This window comes from Mustelus asterias, chromosome 2 (genome assembly GCF_964213995.1).
Source record: "Mustelus asterias chromosome 2, sMusAst1.hap1.1, whole genome shotgun sequence".
Classification (NCBI taxonomy): domain Eukaryota; kingdom Metazoa; phylum Chordata; class Chondrichthyes; order Carcharhiniformes; family Triakidae; genus Mustelus; species Mustelus asterias.
The window spans coordinates 40,821,326-40,845,234 of NC_135802.1; the positions used below are offsets into that span (position 1 = coordinate 40,821,326).

Below are 23,909 nucleotides of genomic sequence, written 5' to 3' on the forward strand. Positions count from 1 at the left end.
CCCATCTGGCAGTTTCCTCGGGCAATTCGCACGTCACCAAATCTGCAAATGTCTACATGCAAATGAGGAGTGAGTCGTTCAGTCTCCTGCACTTGCTGTGCCATTTAATAGAATAATGGCCGATTCAATAGCAACCTCAAATCTGCATCCTGCCTACTCCCGATAACCTATCACTGCCTTACTTACCAAGAATCTATCCAGCTCTGTCTTAAAAATATTCAAAGACTGCTTCCTCTGCCTTTTGAGGAAAAAGGCCCACAACCCTCCTTATCTGTTAAATGGGCACCCCTTATTTTTAAACAGTGACCTTTAGTCCTAGATTCTGCCCCAGGAGGAAACATCCCCTCCATCCACCCTGTCAGTACCCCTCAAGATCTTGTATGCATCAATCCAGTTGCCTCTTGCTGTTCTAGACTCCAGTGGATACGAGCCAAGCCTGTCCAAACTTTCATCATAAAACAGCCCACCCAGTTCAGGTATTCCTTTTTCAAGCTCAGTGACTTCGAACAAAACCAAAGCATGCTTACTGCACTTAACCTGGCACAGATCAATGATCAAGCTTGGCACTGTATTCAACTTGGTGATCTGCTTGCTTTACTTGTTGAAGTTGTACTTCATTGTCTGCAATCCACAGCTGAGTTTGAAAGCTCAATAGTGAGAAGTGCCAACAATTGTGGCTCAAAGTTGGTCTGATATGTGCAAATCCATATTTCAAAATGTTTGATAAATTTTCTATTCATTTGGCATGGTCTTTCACACTTAACAATTTAGAGAATTTGAAAAATTAACCAGGTGGATGCGATGGGAGAGATTTGATTGTCAGGTGGGGAAAGGTTCAACATTTATTTGGTAAACTGAGACTGTTTATGGAAGAACTTGAACAATATCTTAAATTACAAATATTTCAAAGATAAATCCGTCAAAAGCAGAAAAAATAATTTATCGAAGTATTGCAAGGCAGGAAATGGTTTTCTAAAATCTTAAAGTACAAAAATACATTCAAGTTTCACATTGCTGCCACAAAAATAGGATAATTGAAGTTTTATTAGATCCTGAGGTAGATTTTCCACTAAATGGGCTGGTTTTGCCCCTGTATTCAAAACATCAAGGAGTTTGAAGTCCTAATAATGCCTGATATAAATCAAGTTTGTGATTCTTTTACTTTTTTTAATAAAATGAGCTGGAAGTCTGTCTTGCCCCTAGATTGAATTAATCATAGAAACCCTACAGTGCAGAAAGAGGCCATTTGGCCCATCGAGTCTGCACCGACCACAATCCCACCCAGGTCCTACCCCCATATCCCTACATATTTACCCGCTAATCCCTCGAACCTACACACCTCAGTACTCTAAGTGAGTTTCTTCCAATTGCACTTGGTTGGTGGCCTTCAGGGAGGCTTCAGAAATTGGGCTTAAGGTCCGAGAGCACTAATCTATTTTTTAAAAAGACTTTACATGTTTACTAAAACCAACTGATGTACACCACAAAATAGTAAATAGTTCTGCATGTTTTCAAAATAATTTACTTAAAATTAGGTTAATTAAGACAGGCAGCACGGTGGCACAGTAGTTAGCACTGCTGCCTCTCAATGCCAGGGGACCTGGGTTCGATTCCGGCCTCGGGTCATTGTGTGGAGTTTGCATGTTCTCCTCATGTCTGCATTGGTTTTTATCTCAGTGCTTCGTTTTTCTTCCACAGTCCAAAGATGTGCGGGTTAGGTTGATTGGCCAGGCTAAATTGCTCCTTAGTTTGGGGGGGGGGGGGGGGGGGATATTGGGGCTAGGAGGGTAAATATGTGGGGTTACGGGGCTAGGATCTGGATGTGATTGTTGGTGCAGGCTCGATAGGCCAAATAACTGCCTCTTGCACAGTAGATTCTGAGAGATTGCTCACAGGTAATAGAATCATAGAAACCTTATAGTGCAGAAAGAGGCCATCTGGCCCATCGAATCTGCACCGACCACAATCCCACTCAGGCCCTACCCCCATATCCCTACACATTTACCCGCTAATCCCTCTAACCGACGCATCTCAGGACACTAAGGGGCAATTTTAGCATGGCCAATCAACCTAACCCGCACATCTTTGGACTGTGGGAGGAAACAGGAGCACCTGGAGGAAACCCACGCATACACGAGGAGAATGTGCAAACTCCACACAGACAGTGACCCAAGCCTGTGAAGCAGCAGTGCTAACCACTGTTTTAATGGGCATCAAAAATACTTGAGCTAATTAGAACAAATTGGCAAAAAAAAGTCCTTGATGTACTTTGGAGTGGTAACCTAGTATAATCTGATCCTAAAATGTGTCCGTAACAAAACATAAGTTTGGTTCCTGGAAGATTTATGTTCAGTGATATTCAAATGAATGAATGTAAACCTGAATGAAAATCAGCAATTTTGAGCACATTTGCACTTAGCATGCTGATCTGTGCTCACAGTGGAAACTACCCCCAGCATATAGTGTGCATTTGTAGGATGTCACACCCGGACTGTCTGCTGTGACATCCTAATTATGCATAGTGTCATTTTGTCTGTAATGGTTAGCTTAACATCTCTAAACAGGCAGGAAAACCTGGGAACCAGTAGCACACTTGAAGAAACAAGAAAAAGCCTGAAAAGTACTCAACTGCTTTGAGCATTTTACCTTTCCAGAAAAACCAATCCCTATTTTTATCTTTAAATGCTAGGCGATAAGAAGAGGAACAAATCAGTGACACTAAATTTGTACATAACTGTTAACTTCTTTAGCGATGCTTTTTCCTCTCTCTAGAACTTTGAATTTTACTGTATTTTTCAACTTGCTGTGTGAATCTGGATCTTGGATTAAACTTTTTCATGACAACTTTCAATGTATAATTGACACTACCTTTTTTGTACTGATGAACCACATTTCCCAAAATTTAGCTTCAGACTGCATCGTAGTTCAGTATTAGGTTGGTTATCAGAGCACTTTAAATGGGTGTGCTCTGGTAACAAATAGTCTTGCTTGAGTTCACAAATTCTGTAGCTTGTATGTATGTGATTGGTAGGACATAAATTCTCCCAGATTCAACCATCTAATTGGATTCATTTATATATCAGGTGATTGGATCCCCCTTGAGGTTTTGCCCCTGTAATCCAAGGTTCTGGCCACTCTGGCCTGGGCATAGCCAGCGCTCTTTCCGTCTTAGTTACTGTGCCACGTATAACATATTTCATCTTCCAATTCAGTCACTGACTTGGCAATTAAAATTAGTTTACATTATTGTGTAAAGTCTAGTTTGACTTGACCACTACTTTCCTCAAGATGCTTTTTGGCTATTTACTAAAAAGAGGAACACTTAGTAATGCATAGTGGGATTTTTTTTCATACTGAGATCTATCAATTATAGACTTATACTCATTTTCTGTTGCCTTGGGCAAAACCTCATTTCACTAAGCTATTTCCATTACTGCACATGCTGAGTAGTACCATTCCAGTCAGAATGTTGTGCATTTGTTGCCATCCTGTACTGAGAACATTTCTAATTTAATGTCAAGAATTAAATAAATCTTGAAAAGAAACTAAAACTTGAGGGTGGTTGTTCAAAGTAATTTCCTAGCACTTGGTCTTGAGATTAGAGTGAAGTTGGTGTATACTTGCTAACATGGTAATAGTGGAATAATAGGAGCACTGGAGGCATTAATTGGTGAAATGCGAAGGCTGATGATGGATGTTAACACCATTGTTTACAAAGGTAGGCAAAGATGGCCGAAGAAATTACAGGTCTAACCTCGGTAGGTAAAATCCATTGAATCCCTGCAGTACAGAAGGAGGCCATTTGACAAATTGGGTCTGCACCGACTCTCGGAAAAAGCATCTTATCCAGGCCCAATCCGCCTAACCTGCTCATCTTTGGATTGTGGGAGGAAACTGGAGCAGCTGGAGGAAATCTGCACAGGTGGGGAGAGTGCTCCATAGAGCACTCCATAGAGTCACTCAGACTAGAACTGAACCCGGACCTTGGCGCTGTGATGCTAACCACTGTGCCACCATATTGGAAAAAGTCCTGAAGAACAGTAATCCATACTTTGGGTGGTGGGAAAGATAAACAAGGCAAAGGAATAAACAAATGATAGGAAGTGTCAGGGCCATATAGTGCAGTGGAGTACATTGGACTTTTTGTGCGTTTGAAGTGTTCAACTGTTCCGGGTTTCAGCCCTGGCAGAGCTATTGTTTTAAATGAGCAACAAGAGGACCGTACCTTGGTGTGCAAGCCAACAGATCCTTGAAAGTAGCAGGGCAGCAAGATAATATAGTCAAGGTGACAGTGGGATACTTGCCTTTATTAGCTTGGGCATCAAACGTAAGCAGGGATGCTATCTTTTAACTAGATAAAATACTAGCTAGGCCGCAGTTGGAGTACTGTTTATGGTTCCAGTCACTATTACAGCAAGAGTCTGAGATTTACAAGATGTTGCCAGGAGTGGGCAATTTTATTTGAGGGAAGATTAAATAACTTGGGGTTAATTTTCTTGGAACAGAGGAGGCTGAGGACAGACCTTAATTAAGGTGTGTGAAATTGAGGGAGACGTTATCAAGTGCTTAGAATCCATTTCCCCTGGCAAAGAGGTCCATAATCTGGTGCACAGATTAATCGCAAGAGGGTTAGAGGAATTTATTGACCCAGAAAATGACGGGTATAGGACCTGTTGTCTCATGGCAAAAAAAAATTGGATGTGCACTTGGAAAAACTAACCATACAGGGTTATAGACCATGAACTGGAAAGTGGGGCTTGTTTGTGTATATTTTTTGGTTGGCACAGTCACTGGGTTCAATGACATGCTGCTGTGGTAAATTTTCTACTTCTATGTTGCATTCTCCTGGAATTGCCTGTAATTTTTACTTTCATTTGTCCCTGGTCTTTTCAGTTCAACTCTGGAATATTCCCTTGGGTGGCTCACTGAAAAGCTGCCCAAAACATTTTCAGAACCATCGCTACCTTGAAAGCTGATGAGATTACAGACGTGTGCCTTTTGTCTTAAATTGTTAAGTCTTGATTCACTATCTGTCTGTTCAGATATACATTGTGGTTTAGAAAGAATGTGGTTTTGCTCATGTTTGTCAGTACTTGATAGCACTGTTTTAGTGTTTGGTAGAATGACGTGTGTATTACAGTATGTATTTTAATTGACTCTTAAATTGTAGGGTTTGTGTTTAGCTTCAAAGAAATTTGTACCCCATTGTGATTTTGAATTCATTTTGACAGAGTTAATTTAATATGTGAGACTAACTTGTTTCAATCATGACTTGATACAGTACTGCAGCACTTTGTATCTCACCAGGATATATTGGCTGGCACAGGTTTAGGGTGGCATCCTGGAGTTACACTTGCTTTCTCCAGAAGGGCATTGAACTGGCTAGGAAACTTGACATTAAAACACTGACCACCGCATCTGCTCCTAAGCCATGCAGAATAAGGGAAGCAGCTCCTCAGATTGGCTGAACCTAACCCATTTTGGTCTACATTGGATAAATGCAAAAGATAATTTACTTGTAATGTTACTGCACTTCAAGATTTTTCTGACATGAGGAAAGTTGCATTGTAGCATTTGGTGACGTCCAGGAGTAACGTTGAGAGTCAAGTTATCCGTGGTTGGCTCAATCATAATTTAACCAAAAAAGTAAATTTTATTTTGAGAAGTGTAAGCTTTAGTTACAATTGGCATTAATTGCAAAGAGCTGCAGTTAAGGTTCTCAACAATTTTTTGTTCTGCATAATTACAGGAAGGATGTAAATAAGGTTGAATGAGTGCAGAGAAGGTTTATAAGGATGTTGCCGGGACTTGAGAAACTGAGTTAGAGAAAGGTTGAATAGGTTACGACTTTATTCCCTGGAGCGTAGGAGAATGAGGGGAGGTTTGATAGAGGTGAATAAAATTATGATAGGTATAGATAGAGTGAATGCAAGCAGGCTTTTTCCACTGATGCTAGGGGAGAAAATAACTAGAGGACATGGGTTAAGGGTGAAAGGGGAAAAGTTTAAAGGGAATATTAGGGGGGGGGCTTCTTCACGCAGAGAGTGGTGGGAGTGTGGAATGAGCTGCCGGATAAAGTGGTGAATGTGGGCTCACTTTTAACATTTAAGAAAAACTTGGACAGGTACATGGATGAGAGGGGTGTGGAGGGATATGGTCCAGGTGCAGGTCAGTGGGACTAGGCAGAAAAATGGTTCGGCACAGGCAAGAAGGGCCAAAAGGCCTGTTTCTGTGCTGTAATGTTCTATGGTTCTAATACTTCTATTGCCTCCTTGCAAATTCATTTTTACAGTCTTTCTTCAGCATTGACTGTTGTGATAACTTAATGCTGATTACTTTCTCTCTCTTGTTTCTGTTAGAAACTGGGCATGTTGCCAGAGGATAATGCATTCTTTCAATGCTGTTACGTTTATAACATAGAACCCAATCTACACAACACTTGTCCACCTGAGGAATCTTTTGAAGTTCAGAGTAAATGCTTTCAATCCAAAATTCACAAATTGATTTTATGAAATTTATTTGCGCACCCATGCAGTTTGCTATTACTTTGACAGACCTCTTCCCAAGCAGCTAGCTACAATGCAGTTTCTATCAGTAGCTTGTTTAAACACTTATGATTCAGTTGCAGTCAGTTTTGTAAAGTTGTTATTGTCATTGTCATACTTGCTGAAGTTTCTAATTTTAAAATTATGTATAGTTTATTATTTGCTATAAAAATTTAATCTCCTGAGTGTTTTATTTTATAGGCCCAAGACAAGAGAAAGGCCCTTGAGGAAACAAAAGCATACACCACCCAGTCCCTTGCAAGTGTTGCATACCAGATAAATGCTTTGGCTAACAATGTGCTCCAATTGCTGGATATTCAAGCCTCTCAACTACGGAGAATGGAGTCTTCCATTAACCATATCTCCCAGGTAACAATGAAATTTGAGTGTGAATTTTTATGCAAGATATGCACAACCCCTTTGTTAATGGGTTCATCATAGATGGATCGTAAAGCGCAGAATGAATTTAATCACAAGTTTATTGCGCCTTTGAGTTTTTTAAAATTGAACTCTGTTACAATGTTGCAAACATGAATAGGTTATTATGTTGGGACAATTAAGTTTTCCTGTTAATTTTTAATGAACCATGGACTTCTGGTAAGTTAGCTACTAAAACAAATCCCTTCTACCATGCTTGGAAACGATCACATAAAACTGTTTCTCCATGTGGCATGAAGGGACAGAATTATATAACCTTTTCAAGGTTATGGAATATCTATTTTCTTAAGATGTTCAGATATTTTGTTTTTTTGTGATCCTCTGGCAGTGGCTTGCCATGATGTCTGCAAAATAATAGCTTTATTGTATTTAAGCATGTATATAACAGGATTAAAAAATAATTTGTCTCCTTTCCAAAGTTAAGAAAACAATTGGTATGTTTTGCATTAATTGTAACAAATTGCAATGTTGCCTCAATGTGCAATTATGAATGTATAACCAATACTTAAATTATTTTGCCAAATTTGTACAATGGTGTACTATGATTTAATTTTGCATCTGATTTTAAACTCATCTCCCACCCTTAATTTGCTGTTGCAATTTTTTTCCTCATGATTCACATTCTACTTGATAAACATGGAAATGTTAATTTAACCCTTCAACTTTTGGCAAGTATAGATGATTCTGTACTTTTCGATCTGTCTTTTACTACAGTATTCTTCTGATTAGACTTAATGTTGGGAGCAGAATCATAGAATCCCTACAGTGCAGTAGAAGGCCTTTTTGCCCATCAACCCTGCACCGAGGACAATCTCACCCAGGCTCTCTCCCTCTTACCCACGTGTTTACCCCCTTTAATCCCCCTGACATTAAGGGGCAATTTGGCATGTCCAATTGACCTTGCCCACACACCTAGAGTAACTCGTGTTACTTAAATTCCTAACTACTTGTACTTAATTTTTGCTCTTGCCAGATTGTATTCATCCCTTTTTTTGATTACTTGAGTAATCTAAAATTATTTAATTTAATTAACTAGTTGTCTAAGTTGCTGAAATGTTGCTTTTTTCCTAAGTCCGATATCCAAATGTACCATCTGGCACTGGGGCCCACTTTTTAAAAAAAAATTGGTTCCTTTCTGAATTCAGTATGGAGGAATACCCACAATTTACCCGTATAACTACCTAATCATTCTTGTTGAAAATGCATGTAGTTACAGTTCTCGTGGCAACAGTATGGGGCTTTACAATAATGTTCTTCAAATTTAACTAGTTTGTAGCACGTGATATAGATTTGCATGTGAAGAATGGTCACATAGGTGAGTACTACTGGCACAAGTAAAACCAGCAAGCATCAATGTATTATGAAAGTGAAAATTTCAGCAAGAAAAATTTGGTTACTGGATGCACAGTTTTTTAAAACTCTTGTTTCAGAATGCTGAAGTGCAACTTGATTCTCTTAATGTAGGTCTCAATCTTTTCCCGACTCTTGTCATGTTTGTTTCAAATGATCAGGTTATCTGTCTGGCAGGCAAAATAAATATGCCCTGCGGTATTGTTCTTGCTAACGCTGTGAAGATTAAAGCTCAGTTTTATGCTTTCACTGGATTAAGTCTTCCAGCAAATGGATAAGTGACTTTCATAAGCACTGCCATTTTTTGAAGTTCTTCCTGTTAATGGTGAAACAAGTGGGTGGGTGGATGGTGAAGACCACCATGTACAGTGCTTGATTTTTTGGATGATGTATAAAATAAATGGATCATCCTTGACAATAGCCTGAATGAAGCTATAGTTGTACTTGGCCATATTATTTAGACTTTACTCTAGTTTCTGACCATTTTAATGGGCTGTAACAGGTGTATTTTCAAAATAATGCACTTAATTTATTTAGTAAATTGTTTCTGTGGGATTGGAATTGCTATATGATCCCATCCGGTTTTCCTAAGCCTTACAGAACATGTTGCAGCTCAAAGTCAACGTAGTAAAACTTGAAACAAGTTCTGATTATTTTAATCTTGTTTAATTTCCAAACAAATCTACAGTGTTCAGAATCCATGGCTATGGTCGTCTAGTGGTTATGGAACTTATCCAGTAACTTAGTTCTGTAATTCAAATCCCATCGTAGTGAGTTGTTTTCACGGATTCCCTTCAGAGAAGGCATTGTGGCAGCTGTAATAGGTCTGTTCTAAATGTCAGTCGAGTTTGCACTTCTTGGAATGCCATTTGAATTGGCCTTGTGAGCTGCTGAGTAATGTAAAGAATTGCTACATCTGAGTGATTTGGATGGGTCTTATGTGAGGCCATAAACACATTGAGAAATGTTAAAAATATTCTCCAGTGCATTGTGCAGGGATACTGTGGCAATTTTGGGACCTGTTGAAATACCTTGCAGATTGATATCTTTGTTTTTGAAGTCATGTGCTCTATTTTACTGAACATGTAATTTAATTTGCCGCCTCTTCAAGGAGATAGGATCTGGACATCTCAGGTGAACTTCATTGTACTACAAAACTATAACTGTTAATCCTGGGTAGATGTTCCTCAATGATTCATGGAAGATTGCAGGTTTTGAATCAAAGATTTTCATTACTGAAAACTGGCTTTTTGCTATGAGCAAAACAAAACCGTTCAGAGACAGCCCAAATCGTATTGCACAATATCAAGGCTGAAGAATCTTTCTATTCATGTAGTGATGAATTGAGGGTGTTTAAGAACTTAAAAAGATTGTACAAGAGAAGAAAAACTAACATGTGAAACTTCATAATTTTGAAGTTCGAATGCATGACTTAAAACAAGTAATTGTATCTTAATTTTTACAGTGAAGATCATCAAGCAGTGTGCTGTATTTAAAGCTGGAAAGGAACAACAAATGTAGTGACAGTTTAATTTTAAAACTAAAGATGTTCGAGAAAAGGGAAGGAAGGATTGCATTTTCGATCTCGTGTTCTGTGCAGAAGCGCAAGAATATCAGGGACTCCTGAGATGCAACTCCAGTATTAAAATCTTGAGCTTATAGAGTCATCTATGCAAGTGGGATGAGAAAGGAAAATAGTTCTACTGAAATGGCTTTGGACGACCAAAGATTGAGATTGGTTTTTGGTTAACTTATATAGAAAGTTTTAAAAAAACTCCAAGAATGTTGGGAACTTGAAGTGATCCAGATATTGCATTGCACTGAAGTCCTTGATCTCTGGGAGCATCTGACTTGGAATTGGCAAACACATGAATCTGGCAGGGTGGTGAATCCTCGAACAGGGGGTGACTGTTCAGCTCTGTGCATTTTTTTAAGCTGGTTTGAACTGTTCTAATCCAATTTCCTCCTTCCCCATCCATTTTTAATGTTTCATTTTTCAGGTAGTTTAATTGCTTCTGCCTCTAATTGCACAGTATTTCATGTTCCAATAATCTGAATATATTTCTAACTAACTATGCTCCAGTGATAAGTTTTGTTTCCCAAACTGCCGTTCATTATTTACTCCCTCACACTTGAAATTTTGAGAACCACTTGCTATCCCACTGTTTAATTTTCTGTGATCCAGTGAAAAGATCCTTTATCCGTAAACCACTCCTGCATCATAGCTGTAATATTTTTAAAATGTTGTGCTGGTAACTGCATGTAATACTGAAAACAGTCTTGTATAAATTCAGCATCGCTTTCTTGCTTTAATATTCACTTCCTAAATGTTTTAAAACCCAGAATCTTGTTTGCCTCTTTATCAATGACCTTTGTTCCACCTTGAAAGATTCAGGAATTTACATCCCTAGATCCTTGTTGTTAAGAATTATATCATTCTTTAATATACTTACTCTTCACACTACTTTACCACTTTGCCCACAGAGTTAACCAATCATGCATTCTTCTATCTGCTGCTTCTCCTCGTCATCTGGTATCAGATAACTGTAATATACCTTTGTACCTACTGAAAATAAATCACCTGCACATCACAAAACATGCAAATAATGCCCAATTAGCTCTACACTGTTTTCTGTCTTATAACCTGCTTCCTATTGCACAGTTCTGCTTTCTCTAGCGTGTATTTTATTTTTAGCATCAACTCTCTTTTATATGACATATTAGTAAAAGTTAGCATAATGTTAATGATATAGTTCTCTTGACCAATGATAGAGAATCCTACCATTGCAGAGAGTGGAATTTTAATTCAAATTAATAAATGTGGCTTTAGGCTAGCCTCAGTAATGGTTGCAGAGAAACTATTGGTTTTTGTTTTAAAAACACTATTTGTTTCATGTACTTCAGGAAAGGAAATCTACTGTCCTTAACTGATCTGGCCTACATCTGACTCCAGACCCAGAGCAGTGTAAAGTTGCCATAATCCCGGATGACCTTGGGCTGTTCTCTGCCTGGAGCGGGAGATGATTGGCGTTGGTTTAACCTGAGGGATCACCATACCCCAGGGGAGGAGCAAATTGAGAATCACAGAATTGCTAGAGTGTATAAGACGGCAATTTGGTCCATCGAGTCTGCCCCAACTCTCCAACAGAGCATCTTACCCAGGCCCCCACACTGCCCTATCCCTGTAACCCCATGTATTTACCCCGCTAGTTTCCCTAACCTACACATCTTGGGATACTAAGGGACAATTTGACATGACCAATCCACCTAACCTGCAAATCTTTGGACTGAGCAGGGGGAAACTGGAGCACCTGCAAAAAACCCGTGCAAACTCCACACATAGTCATCCAAGGCTAGAATTGAACCCATGTTTCTGGCACTGTGAGGCAGTAGTACTAACTACTGTGCTGCCTGCAGAAGGTGGGGCCTTTATGAATCACCTCAGCCGGTACAGGAATTGAGCCCCTGCTGTTGGCATTGCTTTGCGTCAGAAATGTCTAGCCAACTGAGCTCACCGACCCTGACTCTACACTGCCCTCCTGAAATGGCATAGGAAGCTACTTGGTTGTATGAAACTGGCAGATAAAGTTTGAAAAAAAAGTATTTCAAAAAACTTGCTAAGGACAATTGGAGATTAAGTTTAATGTTGGCTTTGCCAGCGATACTCTCACCCCCCAGACAGCATAAAACTTTTTTAAAAAGCAGATGGATCATCGAGTATCTTCCAGCTGCACTCTAAACAATTGAGGGAAATAAGTTAGATGTGTCTTTTGCAAAACCATTCTGACTGTCCCTGATTTGTTGTCTTTAAGAGTTCACAAACTTACCCTGTGGGTGAGTGGGATGATCATGGGAGAAGAGTGAGTGGTGTAGTCCTGGGTGTCTTAACTTTATGCGAAGAGTGAAAGTATTAGTTTATTATGTGAAGTTATTTTGAGGGGTAATTAGTTAAGAATTGTAGCCTCTCTGATTTTGGGGTACCCAGATCAGATACCCCAAGGTAAACTATGAAGTCAGACGAGACCCCAACGACTTTTTGTTTTGGCATTAGTGTGAGGATAAGATGTCTCGGTTCAGGCACAATTGTACTGGGAAGCTTTTATCAAAACAAACTTTATTTAACATAGTTTAACCATAACAAAAACATTAGCTTAAGCTTTAACAATTCAGCATACTGAAACATGCCAAGATACATGTCTAAATTGCTAACCTATTGCTATGAGTTCCAATTAAAGCAATATTCCTCTTTTAGACTAACACCCCTCTTTAAAATTAGCTTGCAAACACAGGCATACTTGCTGTGACTTGGGTTACCAGCTTAAGAGCTCTGAGGCCTTTTAAGAGAGAGTGCCACTGCTTTCTCCTGGCAGTTTGGGCAGCAACTCCCTTTATTTTTAAAATGAAACTGTCAACAGTATTTCTTTGCTGCAGTTTAGCTCCTCCCATTAAGCACATGACTCTGGCCCTGTCAATCAACCTAATCAAAACTCTGCTCTGAAATCCCAGGGAGAATACAGATAAACAAAAATGCATCAGCTCTGCTTAAATGTCTAAAATGACTACTTATTTGTGCTCAAAGCTACCAATTTAAAAGTTTCCTTAGACAAGTTGGCACCCTGCAAAACTTAGCTGAATTCTAAGCATACCCCTTACAGGAAACAGATGTCTGGCTGAAATGTCCTTTGAATGAACATTTAAAATGGGAATTTACTGGAGAGTTTCTGTGCAGCATCCTTGATGGATATGATTGGAATTATTTTTCTAAATGTCTACCCAGCACTTGTCTACCTAACCAATTAAAGGGGTGAGAAAAGCCAGACTGTGTCTTTGGTGTCAGTCAGGGCAATTTACCTTTACTGTACTTAATGATTTCCATATCACTCCATTCGGAACTTGCTGTGGATAAATATTTCCATTAAACTACTCGGCATATTTAAACTCCTATCCATGCTGTTATGTCCAAATAAATAGAAGTCAAATGAGTTACAGGCTGTGTTTGCACGAACCAATGAGGCCTATCCAAGTCTTTGAGTGATTTTTGAGCTTCAAGGTGATAATGGCACAGTTGGCATAGGCTTTGCTTTTGACATGTAATTTACATGGCATTGATTAGATCTTAACACACCTGTTTCCCTTCAAATGTTCATATGTGGGATTACACCATTTTAATTCTGAATTGTTGTGTTGCTGTGTATTATCTAAGTTTCTGTCCTGCTGGGGAATAATTTTCATGGTATTTTGTCTAAGTGGCCATTCTTCATTTTTATTATATTGGTGGTTTGACTGAACCTGATCCTGTCATCCAGTTATTTCTGGATGTCAAATCAGAGCAACTTTTGTGCTCGCCTTTTCTCACTTTATGCATCAATCATGTCTACAAAAATTCCTTAATTCAATCTAGGCATTGTTGAACCCGAAAGTAGATTTGAAAATCTTATTTGATATTTAAGATGGTTTTTTGTTTTTGAAAAATGAGAATGATGCTGCTGCTTGAATTGTGTTCAATTTTGGTAAATTTGTAATTTACAAAGTTCAGGAGATTAAATTTTTGAACCGATTTAATTTACAAATAAGCATTTCGTCCAGCTTATTTTTTTTCTGCTTTTGCAAATTAAGTTGATACAATTTCTCCTTTGCCCCTTTTCTCCTCATCCATGTGTAAATCACTTACTGTTTGCTGCTTTCTGATCCCATGATCTTGTACTTTCCCAGGAAAAGACTTGAACTGTAGTCCAGGAAATACTGATGAACTGCTTCTCTCCATGAGCAGGCAAGCAAAAACCTGATGACCAAAAAATACTGTGCCAATTAATTAAATGATTTTAAGTACACAACTGTAATTTGTGACTTGTTGAAACTTAACAGCTATGACATAGGGCAGTATATCTTTTAGTTTTGTCTTACAAAACAATAGTATTGCTGAAAAAAATTGATGTTGAAGCTTTTTGCCTTGCACTCATCAGGGCACTTTGCAGGATTACTAATTTATAAGGGGAATACAATTAATGCTGTATGAGAAGAAAACACTTCTCATACGATAAATTATTGTTTTAAAATAGAATAGAATATTTATTCTATTTTTTATTTCCCAATGGTATTCTTGAAGTATTCTGAGTACAGGACAAAAAATTTTGCCCTTTTTTCAGCAATACCTTTAACATTGAAAAAAGATTTACTATGGCATAATTTCCAAATTAAGCACATTTTAATATTTGTGCCTTGTGTGGAGCAAAATGGCAAACAATTGCAGTGCCATACTTATGACATTTTCTCCCCACTGTAAATGACATTAAGTTGCCTTGCTGATCCTAGCATTCCAATGTGGAGGTGTTTGGATTATTGGATGTGCTGACGAGCTAGTCTCCAATCTCATGGGTTGTTTGATGCAGTGGTTTTATTAAAAATGGAATTGAATTTCTTGAGCTGTTTTTGAAAATAAAATTGTTCAAAATTCATAGTTCATAGCCAACATTTTTAGATAAATTTGGAAAAATACCTGAAGTTGAAAGTTGTTGTAGCCATTTTATTTGGCCGTTGTTTGGATTATCAAGGTTTTAGAAGTCCAACTTGCTACTCTTGCTCACTGTGAAGATCTGATTTTTACAAAACCGTTGCACTTTCCATTCATCAGGATCATTTCTAGCTTTCTGATTCAATGAGGAATTTTAAATTTTGGATCAACTTGGCTTTAGCTATTTTATCCCTGAAATAGTCTGCAACCAAGATGCAAGTCCCTGAGTGGTACATGAAAGCATTACCAGTTGACTTACGATTTTTTGCAATTGTGCCCCCAGGATCTTGTAGATAACTTCTGTCCATTTCTGTCTGGCATGCAATATTTCCAGATCACTGTCCTTTTGAATATTTTGAGTGTTAAACTTCAATTTCCTTTTGAGACTGCTTGGCAGTATTGCATGCAATTAACAAGTTAAACATTGTGGTTAACTATCAGAGCTTCACAGTATGATAGATGCATGGTCAATATACCTGGAAAGACAGTAACAGTAGTTGATAACATTGATCTACATAACACCATTATTCACCACCATGACGACATGTGGTTTCTGAAGATCTGAAACACATGCCTGCCCTGCAAACAAGGTGTCAACAGAGACCATCCGGCAACGTTAGCAAGGGACACCTTCATGTGCGGCACTTGGGCAAACTTTGCTCTTCTCGAATCAGCTTGTTCAGTCACCAAAAGAAATGCAGCAGATGATCTCATCTGCTCTCGCTAAAGTTCTGAGCATTTCCATCATCTCTTGCAGAAGGAAGGATGCTGTCAAATCAATCGCATCATAGCATATTCAATCTGAGAATTGTTTAAACCACCAAGGGTGGATAATGGTCAGTGAATGAACCTGACCAGTGATAACTGCTAGCTAATATAAAACTGGCACTATTGGTATCTTGCAGTGGATTGTTCTATAGAGACACCAACAACAGCAACCTACGTTGGGCACTGCAGAAGATACCGTAATGGATTGTTCTGTGAATGAGATCTTTAACCTAAGTATGCTGCGCTCCAATATATATCGCCCTTTTGCTGTTTTGTGTTTAAACTGGTGACAGAGCAGCTTTCTTGAAGGTCAACCCACGGAAAGCGACTGGCCTGGATGGTCTGGACGTGCACTCAGATCCTGCGTGGATCAGCTGGTGGGGGTATTCACAGACATCTTCAGATTGTTGTAAAGAAAGGTTGAAGTCCCGATCTGCTTCAAGAAGACGACCATCAACCCAGTACCTCAGAAAAACCAAGCAGCATACCTTAATGACTATCGGCCAATGGCTCTGACATCCATCATTATGAAGTGCTTCGAAAGGTTAGTCATGGCACGAATCAATTCCAGCCTCCTGGACTATCTGGATCCACTACAGTTCGCCTACCACCGCAACAGGTCCACAGCAGACACCATTTCCCTGGCCCTGCACTCAACCCTGGAACACCTAGATAACAAGGACACCTATGTCAGACTCCTATTTATTGACTACAGCTTAGCCTTTCACACCATTATTCCCATGAAACCCATCTCCAAACTCTGTGGCCTGGGCCTCGGCACCTCCCTCTGCGACTGGATTCTGAACTTCCTAACTCTCAGACCACAATCAGTAAGGATAGGCAACAACACCACCTCCACGACCATCCTCAACACCGGTGCCCCACAAGGCTGTTTCCCAGATCCTACTGTACTCCTTATACACCGATGACTGTGTGGCTAAATTCCCCTCCAATTCGATTTTCAAGTTTGCTGATGACATCACCGTAGTGGGTCGGATCTTAAACGATGACAAGACAGAATATAGGAATGAGATAGAGAAACTGGTGGGGCAACAATAATCTCTCCCTCAATGTCAACAAAACGAAGGAGATTGTCATCCTTCAGGAAGCGTAAAGGAGAACATGCCCCTGTCTACATCAATGGGGACGAAGTAGAAAGGGTCGAGAGCTTCAAGTTTTTAGGTGTCCAGATCACCAACCTGTGCTGGTTCCCCCCCATGCTGACACCATAATTTAGAAAGCCCACCAATGCCTCTACTTTCTCAGAAGACTAAGGAAATTTGGCATGTCAGCCATGACTCCAACTTTCACAGATGCACCATAGAAAGCATTCTTTCTGGTTGTATCACAGCTTGGCATGGCTCCTGCTCTGCCCAAGACTGCAAGGAACTACAAAAGGTCATGAATGTAACCCAACCCAACACACAAAGCAGCCAGCATAATTAAGGACCCCACGCACCCTGGACATTCTCTCTCTTCCACTTTCTTCTTTCGAGAAAAAGATACAAAAGTCTGAGTTCACATACCAACTGACTTGAGAACAACTTCTTTCCTGCTGCTGTCGGACTTTTGAATGGACTTGCCTTGTATTAAGTTGATCTTTCTCTGCACCCTAGCTATGACTATAACACTACATTCTGCACTCTCTCGTTTCCTTCTCTAAGAACGGTATGTTTTGTCTGTATAGCGCGCAAGAAACAATACTTTTCACTATGTTAATGCATGTGACAATAAATCAAATCAAAGTATAGTCACTGGGATGAGCTGAGAATGACCAGTTGCTAACTATGCACGTACAATGTATAGCTGTCACATATAACGCTAGTGGCAGAGCTAAGTCAGTGAAGGGTTTGTGATGATTGCATTTACAATTAATGACGTTCACACTGCTATTGCTTCAGCCCTTTCACTGACTGCTATTAAAGACGAGCGCTAAGTCCAAGGGAGAAAGGGAGCCTTGCTGTCACAGGTGTAATAAAACATAGCTGCTTTGCTTTCATCTGGCTGTTGATGTTGAGCAGGTTACAGGAACTAAAGACCTTTGTGAAAGCAGTTTCTTTACTGAAGGTGAAGCATTATGTGGTATTATGCAAGTAGTCTGTGCCTAGTTGAATTACATATGTTAAATCGCAATGTTGAGACCAGGAGGCATGTAGCACTGATCCCAGTGGTTTAGAGGTTGGAGTATGCAATGTAGTGTTGGGATTATAGATTATAACTAAATGTTTTCCTTGGTTTCATATGTTTTTACCACCTTAATTTTTGATTTTGCAGTTATTCCATACTTGACTTCAAAGTATCTGCAGGAAATATGCCAGACACCTTCCTCTTTAAAAAGTATACCATCGATTACCATTTTTTCCTGTATTATTTTCATTTGGTCTCTCTGCTTTCTTCCTTGTTGGCTAATATTGTAACCAAAACCACCTCTAATCTGTCCAAATGAAATTGAGACTGTCACTTGGACAAGCCTGCATGCATTTGTTGAAGGGAATTTGTCTCATTAACTTGATTTTGAATTTTACTTTTTGAAGGAGCAGTTGGTTGTTGGGGATAATGTAATTGATGTGGTGTATGAAGACTTTCAAAAGGCATTTGATAAAGTGCTATACTTATGGATCAAAAAGGATACAAAACTGGCTAAGGGACAGGAAACTGCAGTGGTTAATTGCTTTTTGAATGCGGGAAGGTACACTTGTGTGCAGAGGGCACGGTTTTGATGTGCAGATGAGACAAAACTTGCAAACATTAAGAACTGTGAGGAACTTTGAGGATGCAGGCTGTTGGAATGCTTGGTCATGTGGAAAATAAAACTTAGTGCAAGTGATATCTCTTTTGTCGGGAGACCAAGGAGAGGTAATAGAACTAAAGGGCACAGTCCTCAAGGAAGAACAGGAACAGAGAGCTGGGGGTATAGGTACACACATTGTTGAAGGTGGCAGGGCAGATTGAGAATGTGTTTAAAAAGACATGCAGGATCCTGGGCTAATGTAGAAAGAAGAACTTGTGATTAACTTCTATAATGCACTGATTTCGCCTCTTCTAGGCACAGCACAACAGGAAGGGTGTTGAAACATGAGGATATAGCAAAGATTTACAAAATGATTCCTGGTGAGAGACCTGTTATGTGAATAGATTGGAGAAGCTGGGTTTATTTTCCTTTAGAGAAGATTGAGGAGATTTAAGGGTGCTCAATGAGGGGTCCAGACACAATCGAAGAAGCGCAGCTGTTTCCTTGGGCAGAAGGGCCCAAGGACCAGTGGACTCTGAATTAAGGTGATTGGCTAAAGAACCAAAAATGACATGAAAAGCATTTTACTAGGAGGATCTGGAATGTACTATCTGAAATGGTGGTGGAGGCACATTCAGTATGGCTTTTAAAGGGAATTAAACCAGTACGTCAAGGAAAAGAAAATGTTAGGTTACGTGAAGTGGGTTGGAATAGTGGGATTAAATGGATTGCTCTTGCAGAGGCAGTACAGACTGTGCAGTAACCATTTTATGTTTCTTAATCTGCCCAGTAATTTACACCTACCAGGTACCCTTATTAATATGATTTGGTGAGAGGCCTGCTTCAATGAATATTAATGATTTGCTGAGAGGCCTGCTTTATCGAATAAAGAATGCATTTCAAGTATCACTTTTTGAAAATTAATATTAAAATAGCTTAAGTTGGAAATTCGCACCAAACTTATGGATTGTATCAGTTGAAAGGTTAATTTAATTTTGAACAAGTGATTGAATAGGTGGAACCCATTAGTTATGGAAATGTTAGAGCTAAAAGTATAGACATACCCTTTCTCTTTTTTATATCTATTTCATGTATCTTAAGGACTGACACTTGAGTAATGGAACTACTGAATTCTTAAAGCTCCCATAATTAATAACATATAATTAACTATTCTGGTCTGAACAAGCTGCTCATAGCATGTCCTTTATGTGAATTAGTGAACAATCTTTTAACATTTTTAGTTCGATTGCTCAGGTTAGGTTCTTATTACCTGCATGTAATATTCAATGATCTGTCGAATTAACCAATCAAGCTGACACAACCAAGGTGGTTGCTTTTAAAAATGATTCACTTTGAAGGATGCTGACATTTGGCTGTGCATAGTACAGAAAAGTTACAATTGCTAGACACAGCAGCTTTGTGTATCTCTATTTCTTCTTTAAATTAATGTCAAAGCTGAATTTAATTGGGTGTCGGATTGCACTATTGCTCTGAATTGTTCTGGAGCTGCTGCTGGTTAGGATTCTAATTTAAACTGAGTGTTGTGGCTTTAAGTAATCTAGCTCTCCACTTTTCCTTTGGCTAAAGTAATTTTGTTCTTTTGAGTATTAAAATTCAGACCTGTTTAATAGGTGATGGCTGAAGTATTTAAATTACTTTCAGCACAAATTTTGTAGTTGCTTTAATGAAGCCGTCAGGCAAACACGAGCAACTGCTGGCAAGGCCATTTAGCGAAGAGCATGGAGTGTAATATTTTGCTTTGCAGCTAAAAAGTGCCTGTTTGACTATTAGATTGCACTGAATTGTTTTGCTGCTTGCCTTGTTTAGAGCAGTAGAGCTGAAATAGACAAACTGTGCTCTAAAAATGTGAATCTGAAAATTTTGCTTCTCGAAAAGGAGACAAACTCAAGTAAAAATTCACTAAGAAACACAGCTTACATTTCATTAATGCCATTCACATCTTTGGGATACCCCAAAGTAGTTCTCAATGAATGACTTTTTTTTGGTGCAGTCATGTAGATTTATTTGTAAAACTGAACAAATTCCGGATGAAATTACCTGTGCATAATATTTACCGTGGAACAAAATTTGTGGTCGGTAGAATTGTCTTCTCTCTGCTTCATTTTTTTTTAAACTGCCGTTTTGGTACTGTTAAAGGTGAAAACCTGATTGGAGGGATTCTAACATGAAGTTCCAGAAAGTGTGGGTGAGAGTTTGAGGCAATAATGTGTTCAAGGACTTTGGGAAGTAAATTGAGGTTGGAACACATGCACAATACTACAGATACCGGAAACGTGGAAACAAACAAAATCGTTGAAATACTTGACCGATAATCTTTGAAGTCTGATCTTTCTTCAGAAGTTGGAGCAATTTAGCATGTCCAATTAATCTAATCCACACATTTTTGGACTGCGCGAGAAAACCAGAGCGCCTGGAGGAAACACATGCGGACACGAGGAGAATGTGCAAACTTCATACAGTCACCTGAGGCCAGAATTGAACCCGGATCCATGAAACTGAGGCAACGTGCTAACCACTGTGCCACCATACCGCTCCTACAATGTCACCCTATCCCTGTAACCCTACATATTTATTCTGCCATGCCCCGACACTAAGGGGCAACTTGGCATGGCCAATCAACCTAACGCGCACATCTTTGGACTGTGGGAGGAAACCCAACAGACATGGGGAGAACATGCAAATTCCACACAGGCAGTCATCCGAGGTCAGAATTGATGCCAGGTCCCTGGTACTGAGGCAGCAGTGCTAACCATTGTCACCCTAACAACTGAACTGCTTAAAAATGTGACCCTTTGCATCATCCAGGATAGAACTATTCACCATGGTGGGTGGCCATGCCACTGGGTATGCTATCTACCAGGTGAAGGTCCATTGCAGTGAAGAACGTTGGTGAATAACAATTCAATATTGGGTTTTGCAAACTTGCCAATCAGACCATAGGAAAGTAATACATGGACTAGCTCAGTAAGTTTAAACTTTTGCCCTGAGAATAGCCTAATTATTATCTTATTCTTGTAACTTTTTTTAAGGTCTGTATTAGAATTGCACTTAGTGTGGTGGATCACTTCAGAATTTGTATTTTAAGTTTGTCAAATAACACTTCTAATCGAAACTCCACTGTATTTTTCCTTTTGTGGGGTGAAGGGTGGGCAGAGCAATGGATTTAATGTTCAGGTCATTGACTTGAGTGACGTGGCCAGAAAAGCATCCTTGATGGCTCTGGAGAGAGAACCCAAGAACTGCAGGGTGGGAAACTGCTGGTAAAAATGCATTTAACTGAATTGTCATTGACTATTGCCTCATTGTACTTGGCTCTACAGTGAACCATTAAAATCTACATTTTGCTAAATAGTGTGTATATTCAGAAGTCTAAAGCACTTTTTGAGAAGAGAGTTGGGGGTGGGAAAGATTTGATTACCATTTTGTTCTCCTTGTCCATTTTTGGGCATTTGGTCTTGCACAAAGCATATTTGTCCCAGACTTGTAGGTGCAAATTGCTGGCCTGTTGGTTTAACAGGGTGTTTATTATGTGGTTCAACTTTGGCTTGACTCATCCAGCATTTTGGTATGCCAAGCCAGTGCATTTTGAGGGAGGGACATTAGAGTGCTGTTGAGGTATACTATTTTCCATCTTGAGCAGCAAATTCTGATTCCGATAATGACTTGATGTGCTTTGAGTTGGCTTTGTTGGTGTTCGTTCTCTCTCTCCTAACACCCCCCCCCTTATATTAAGTTGATCTTTCTCTACACCCTAGCAATGACTGTAACACATTCTGCACTCTTGTTTCCTTCTATGAATGGTATGTTTGATTTGATTTATTGTCACTTGTATTAACCTAGTGAAAAGTATTGTTTCTTGCGTGCTATACAGACAAAACATACCGTTCATAGAGAAGGAAACGCAAGAGTGCAGAATGTGTTACAGTCATAGGGTGTAGAGAAAGATCAACTTAATGCAAGGCAAGTACATTCAAAAGTCTGACAGCAGCAGAAGAAGAAGCTGTTCTTGAGTTCAGCTTTACTTCAGCCAGAAAGAATGCTTTCTGTGGTGCACCTGTAAACGTTGGTGAGAGTCGTAGCTGGCATGCCAAACTTCCTTAGTCTTCTGAGAAAGTAGAGGCGTTGGTGGGCTTTCTTAACTATAGTGCCGGCATCGGGGGACCAGGACAGGTTGTTGGTGATCTGGACACCTAAAACTTGAAGCTCTCGACCCTTCCTACTTCGTCCCCATGATTGTAGACAAGGGCATGTTCTCCTTTACATTTTCTGAAGTCGATCTCAATCTCCTTCGTTTTGTTGACCAGAGAGATTATTGTTACCACAAATGCCCAAGACTGCTGTACAGACAAAACGTGTTGCCACATGTTTTGTCTGTATAATGCGCAAGAAATAATACTCTTCACTGTTAATACATGTGACAATAAATCAAATCATCATGTGTGGCGTGGAAAGGGATGCACGTGCCTGGTGAATGTTGGTAATCTGAACCGAGCATGCGCTGGTTGAGAGAGGATCATTGATGTGCAGTTCTGATTTTTTTAAACATTGGTTAGGCCCTTTTACATTTGCCTGGCGCATGTACAACAAAAATCTGAACCCTCGATGCAGGTGTGGGAGGCCTGAGGTTCATTGAGGCTTGGAGATGCCGATCATAGAGCTGAAAACAGAGATTGGTTTTAACTTGCTTACATTAGGTTCAATAATTTTTAATCTTTGTGGCAGACTTGTGGGGCCTTTATGGCATACCAGTGTGCTGCCGCACACCGGTTGGGACCCTCTGTAGACTCGTAGTGACAGGTGATAGTTTGAGTTGTAAGTTATTTTCTACACAGGTGCTGGAGATACTTTTCGTCTCTGGAATTAAATCAACTTGCACAGCCAAGTTGTGGGGAACAGAAACACTAAAATAACTTTTAGCCACTTGATGATTTGGGAAGCCAAGTGCTTTTGTTGGAACTTAACTAATGATGGTCTTAAGATTGAGATGCTCATGATATCTTTTACTGCCAAGTCTTCATAGAATGCCTACAGTGCAGAAGGAGGTCAGTCAGCCCATCGAGCCAACACTACCAACCATCCCACCCAGGCCCTGTCTCTGTAACCCCACTTATTTACCCTACTAATCCCCCTGACATGAAGGAACAATTTAACATGGCCAGTCAACCTAACATCTTTGGACTGTGCGAGGAAATTGGAGCACCCAGAGGAAACGCACGCAGACACGGTGAATGTGCAAACTCCTCAGTCCTGAGGCTGGGATTGAATCTGGGTCCCTGAATCTGAGGCACTGTGCCACGTGCTGCCCATCTTGTGGCATGGACGCTGCAGCATTATTTGTGGCAGGCAGACCAAACTCTTTGCGTTAGTCATTGAGAGAAAGTACTTCTCAAGTGCCTCACTACTTGTGTGGGATGTCACCTGTAACACTGTCTATCATGAGGAGATGATGGTGGAGTAGTAATGTTATCAGTAATCCAGAGACCCAGACTACTGCTTGGGAGACATATGGTCAAATCCCACCATGGCAGCTGATTTAGTTAATAAA

At 39.7% G+C, this 23,909-nt stretch overlaps 1 protein-coding gene across 5 annotated transcripts in view; it reads left to right on the forward strand.

Annotated features, from left to right (window-relative positions):
- The window catches only part of abi1a (abl-interactor 1a), a 101,835-nt gene that overhangs the window by 19,404 nt on the left and 58,522 nt on the right, over positions 1-23,909 (forward strand). For all 5 annotated transcript variants that reach the window (XM_078233962.1, XM_078233953.1, XM_078233970.1 and 2 more), the window contains exon 2: positions 6,747-6,914. In XM_078233962.1, the coding sequence (XP_078090088.1) occupies positions 6,747-6,914 (168 nt within the window). The remainder of the gene's footprint in view (positions 1-6,746; positions 6,915-23,909) is intronic.